The 6,129-nt window shown below is 45.5% G+C and overlaps 1 protein-coding gene across 1 annotated transcript; it reads left to right on the top strand.

Moving 5' to 3' along the window:
* Positions 1–1,045: 1,045 nt before the first annotated feature.
* Positions 1,046–1,655, top strand: BJ212DRAFT_1305642 (uncharacterized protein; the record flags this gene model as incomplete). The annotated part of the gene is made up of 2 exons (XM_041333769.1): positions 1,046–1,322; positions 1,594–1,655. The coding sequence occupies 2 exons, from the start codon at positions 1,046–1,048 to the stop codon at positions 1,653–1,655; spliced, it is 339 nt and encodes a 112-aa protein (XP_041185667.1).
* Positions 1,656–6,129: the final 4,474 nt, after the last annotated feature.

Here is a 6,129-nt window from a genome sequence, read left to right as displayed (position 1 = left end):
TATCCCAAAGTAAAATTAGTTTGCAATAAATACAAATAGAGAAGTAAGCAAATATTGATCCTGAAATGTAGCAGAGAGGTAGGCCTCAGGCCTCATAGAAGAGAGGTGTGATATTCTAGAGGCACAAGAGAAATCACCATAGAGGATGAGGCAATTGCAAATGAATGATGACCATCCTGGTATTCAGGAGACAGACAACCAGTGAGGAGCCAGAAGTGAGTCCAGAGTCCAGCCTGTCTGAGCATCACAGGCTGTGGTTGTGAAGATGGCTGAGTCTGAGTTGTTGTGCCGAATTGTTGTGTGACATTGGGCTTGGGAGGCCATGAGCTGCCCACAGTAGAGTTCTTGGAGTACAACACTTTCATTTTCTGCTTCTGCTTCGCTAATGCAACCTCCCTTGTTGAAGTGTTTCTCTATGTGATATTAAGTGGAGTTGAATGACAGAGGAGAGAGAAAACATACACATTTGCCCTTTGCATACAGAACCTCGACAACTTGGCTGTGCCCATACAACTCAATGTCATTACTACTTTGTCCACGCTGCTTCAAAAGGGTTTGAGAAGGGAGGACAGTGATGTATCATGGGCATTGGAGGGGCTGCAGTGGAATAAGCAATGAAGAAGTGTGCTTCCCTGCAACTTTAAGGAGAGAGGGCTGATTTTTTGCAGAGAACTGGAACCACAAAGTTTATTGAGGTATCCAATAAGCAGGCAATATCAAGCTGGAAATGTTGAGCATAAGGAGATTTTTTAATGAAGGTGTCACGTACGTGAAATGCCAACTTGTTAGCCTGGCAGAGCACATTCAGTTGCAAGAGTGTGATGAACTATTGAGATCTGGACATGGGGAAACAAGTGGGCAGCAGAGCAGTTGAAATGTAGCTCAAATCCTTCTGAGCGAAGCACACACATGTGAGTCAGAATTGCCATAAATAGTATGTCATCCACCTGTGACATCATTGTGATGTACCAACACGGTACTTGACAAGTTGACCCCCTAAACATCCGCTGCAACTCATCTAACAAACTCATCTAACAAACTCATCATGCCTATAATTGCAGGCACTGTGGCTCAGGCTGTTATTCTTGTTTGGTGCATCATCATTGCTCTTACCATGTATCTTGCATCAAAGGACTATAATTCAGTCACAAGATTGTTCATCATGATCTTGACATGGAACCTAGCTTTCATGATCTCAGTTATTCCTACAACCCAGGAAATTGCCAAAGACATACCACCTGGTCCTGTTCATGTTCTCTCCTTCATCTTCAACCTATTTTTGGCATCCTTTGTATTCACTATTGAAGGGCCTGCATGGTTCAGTAAGTCATCTTTGGGATTCAAGAATATGATCTAAAGTTTTCAGACTTGCAAGATTTAAACACCCTATTGATGGGTCCATGTTTGCTTGGGGTTGCAATTCTTGGCACTCCTATTTTTGTGTCATCCATCAATTTCTTTGCCCATCTTGATTTGTTGATTGATCCAAGATTCAACACAGCCTTACATATTCTTGGGCTCACCTGTACCTGAAATATTGATGTATTGTTGTCTACAGTTATGATTCATTTGTGATACATTGCTGTACAGTAGGTTGTAGGTTTCCGATGGACATGTCCAAGTATACTGTTAGGCTTATGACCAGCCTGGCTTAAACTCCTCACTTTGCCTGCCAAATTTCTCTGAGATTGACCAGCCTGTTTTCACCACTTGACTCATCCATGGTGTATAAGTCTGCCTGAGTGGCACCATCTATAATTGTTGAAAATTTCCTAGGGCCATTGCAATGGTATGACATTGCAATTGTCGTTGAGATGTTTGTCCCATGACATCATGTGGTGTTCCAATCCATTAGAATATTCGATAATCATTATTGTATCTTATTGATATCAACATATCATTCCCACGATTGCATGTGCCATTCCAATGCATTGGAATGCGATATCTCAATCGATAATATTGCTGTCTATATACCTGTTCATATCGCTATCAAATTTGTGCATCTACACATTGTGTCCATAATTAAAGAGGGCATCATTGTTACGTTGACTCAAGCTCTTTGAGCCTTCAAGGAATGAGTACTACTCTTGCGAACCACAATAGGAAGAAACACATGCGTACATCTGAATACCACATGATGGCGCACATGCGAAACCAAAGTTTTCACCAGTGGTGCAGGTGTCGATTCTGCAAGTGCCGGAGAAGTTCTCATGTCTGGATGTGACAGGAGAACTTCAATCTCCAAACATCAGGTGCCAGCGAAGTCTTCAGCATGAAGTTGAACATAGTTCAAAAACCCGGTTTTCCTGTATCGCCCAAGGTCAGCCCAACTTCACCAATCCAAGAAATCTACCCACCACCCAATCTTCGTCGTGAAATGTTGCGCCAGAGGTTGACGCGACACACCATTTGGCAGACACACTGGGGATGGTGACCAATGCGGTTCGTGATCAGCATCCAATGAAGTTAATAGATAAACTATTGCAGGAAGGGCGGGTTGGTTGAACGGAACGCTGTGATTCTGGAACCCCAAGCCTGATGGCTGGTGAAATCCATGCCTATGTTGGTGATGGAACTGATTCGCAGCAAACCGGGGATTTGCTGCGTGTGTTTGTGCCATAAAAGGTTTTGATCGAAAATCCCTGACGTAAAAATCTTGATGTGTTCCAACGTGGGTTACTGTAATAATGGGTGAACAATGACATCGCAAGGTCATGCAAGATCGAGGAAAGGCCAACCAAGAATCAAATCCTCCGGTCTAATACCACTATCGGCCGCATGGTCCTTGCCATTCTTCAATAGATATTGCCACGCATCCCTGACACAAGAAAGATAGGCCTCATGCACCACCACGACATCAATCTGACTGTATGGGGGCACTGCGACAGGCCATCTTGTCACGGTGTCGTCATCATAATTTCCATCAGATCGTAAAAATTCTCACCCTACAACAGTTCCAGGCAACTCGTAAGCTTGGAGAGGTTGCCTGTGTATCGGAACATGGTCCCAGCACCAGTGCTCGCCATGCGACCGCTGAGACAGGCTGAGCACAGCCTTTCCGTCTTTGATGATGTTGCTGAGAAGAACGAAGGATCCGAAGTCTCCCCCAACCGGAATGTATCCGATATCACCAACAGAAAACTTATCAGCCGGCACGTTCCTCTCATACCATGAATGGCCATGGGCGCCTTCAGCATTCCAAGTGAGGTTTCGTATTTGTCGCAGAGTCAGCGAAGGGGTCTCAGAATCCGTTTTTTCGATCAATGCTTCTAACTGTGTTGGGAGTACGGGGGTTTGTCTTCCGCCGGGAAGTAGGGCTCGTGCCAAAGTGACGAGGTGGTTGACTTTCTTTTGCATCTCTTCTGTCACTGCAATGATGTGAGCGAGCGATTCATCATGAGCCTGAATTCATACCAAATTCGTCCCCTCTATCATATGAGTAAGTGACCCGCCCGTTGTTTGGCAACATCTTGCACGCTCCTTAATATGAAGCTCAAAGCACATGAAAGCGATGCTTACTCGCAAACACGCATCCAACAATGTATGCGCTAACCCGTAGTTCCGTGCCGTATACCACTCGCCATTCCGAGGAGGAGGCAGACCAACAACAAGAGTTTTGAGAGAATCAACTCGCAATGAGGAAGCCTGCAGACCATAAATATCAATTGCAAGACAGATCAGGCGACATACCTCGATGAAATCTTGAACCTTGTTCTCATCCAGGTTGAGTTGCCTCTGAACATACATCGCCGTGTCCTAGACAGCTATCAACAAAAGAATAGCGACATATATGTGGTGGATCACTCACAGCAAGGTCGCGATACTGTATCTCGATGTATCAAATGCTGATCACCTAGCCAAAAGAAAGACCTTACAAAACGCAACAACAGCTCTATCGAGGTCCCTAGACTTGACGAACGTAGCACCTCGCGAACTAGAGCTTGAGGACTCTGCGTCTGAACTGCTGTTGTATTAGATATCACATCGCGAATGCCTGACGGGATGAATACCATTCGCCAGCAAGATAAAAGGAGTTGGGGCTCGTTCATCCGAAAATCCAAGCATCTGAGGTAAATTGGGGTGACTAGAAAATGAGACTAGATGAAATCAAAGTGTTTCGTGTGACATACTAAAGATTCTGCAGCACCTTGACGTCTCGCAGCCATTTCTGAAAACACAATTTGAGCAACACCCTGTAGACGCGAACATGGCCACATTACAGAGTATGCATGGTCCTTGCCATCGTCATATTTCTTGATCAAGGCTCGTTGACCTTGTACCTGGACTTCCGTCGCACCAGCCCACCATCCGTCCTGCAATCGAGACCGGCCACGTAAGATAACCTCCGACTGGTGGTATCGTCGAAACTAGGTTGGTATAACACGCATGAGCAAGCAAAAAAAAAAAAGAATTTATTGCTGACCCCATGATCATCCTCTAGGGTCAGTGATGACAGTTCCACGGGGAGATAATGATCCATAAATCTTTTTTCGGGCGGTGACAAGAATTCCCCTCCTGCTGCCGCCAGAGGATCGGATTCAGCAACTATGCACTCCGCTGCATCAACGATTCCTGGGCTTTGTATCTCTATAGCAACTGAATCTGGTCCGTTCAGAACCTCATGATAGGTGGGCGGAAGCGTAGTATTGATGGCTCTTTCACTGTCAGCAGTTGCGTCCGAAGCAGCATTCCCTCTCAGTGAGCTCACAGCGAGGTGTATATTGATGAGAGTAGCGAGCTTCGTAGGGCTCTTCAGTAATTGAAACCTATATTCAAACACCACGCACACCTGAAAAGCCTGCGCTGCCTCGTCAAGCATGCGCATGTACTCGACCAGAGCGTCGTCAATTGACGACTTACGGAGGAACCTATCGCTCCATTTTGAATCGGCCAACTTTCTCATGAACTGATGGATAGAAATCAGGATGCTGTCAAGAGTTGAGAATAAACGATCGGTCAAGAGTTGTTTTGCACATAATAGCCAGGTGTACCTTTCAAACCTGTCCAAATTCCTGAGAAGCGCCTCTGGAGCTTCATGGTATCGTCCACGCATTTGTTCATTGATGTCGATTAGTATTTGTGCAGCGCGACGCGCCAAGCGATCACAACCAGACTTGTTAACTTGAATGCTCTACATGAAGGCGAACACAGGTCGAAACACGCGCAGACATGTATATTTCAAGCGTCCACTCGCCTGGATAGTTTGCAAGATGAGTAGCAAAGCTGAGACAGCGGCAGTGGCTGGAGGAAACTGCATGGTTGCCATGAGATCCCTGGCGAAAACCGTTGTAGCGATTGCTGCTTGCAAAGGGTCAATGTCAATCCCTAGCTTTTTCGTACGAATGAATCTAAGCGGCATGGTGAAGAACTTGAAGTCGATTGAGAACAGTAGCTGGGTCGTCGTGCCGAAGAGAGTAGCATACAAAAAAGCAAGTCGGGAAAACTGTAAGAGCTCAACTGCGACGTTGTGGTGTATACTGACAAGAACTGTCATGCATGAGAGTTCAGTGGAGATAACAAGGAGGTCAGTGTCAGCTCTGACAGCCAATCAGTATCTTAAATATACCTCCACGAAATTGCATTTCATTACTCGAGCGACATGGAGAAAGACAACACAGACGAAAATTTTGGTTAACATTATGGGAAGATCACATCCATATGAGTGTGTTTGCGAGAATCCGAGTTGAACACAACCGGAGACAAGGCTATAATGACGACGACGACGACGAAAGCCTGGTTAACCACGGTCAGCGTTGATTACATAATATTACACGATACAACAACTGTACAAGTTGATCAGATTCAACTTTAGCAAATCAATGGAGCCTAGCAGCACTGCCGAGCTCAGACGATGGCTCACTACTCATGGCGGTTTTATTCATCCGTTCGTCTCTTTATCCCAAGGTGCTCGATCTAACACGTAGATATTTTGTATGCCTTCCACCGTTTACTTTCACCGTCAGGCAAATTCGGACTCTCTGCCATCGCGCAAGACACTATTGATGCTGACACTACGATCGTATCTTGTCCATTTTCACTGGCCATTGACCTGGAGTGTTCTTTGCATGCTCTGACCGCGCTATTTGGCGAATCGTCTCTCGTTGACCTACAATCGTGGTCGGAAAGGCA

Source organism: Suillus subaureus (assembly GCF_016647635.1).
Source record: "Suillus subaureus strain MN1 chromosome Unknown BJ212scaffold_160, whole genome shotgun sequence".
Lineage (NCBI taxonomy): Eukaryota > Fungi > Basidiomycota > Agaricomycetes > Boletales > Suillaceae > Suillus > Suillus subaureus.
The sequence above is the reverse complement of the archived record's forward strand: the minus strand, read 5'-3'. Positions and strand labels throughout refer to the sequence as shown.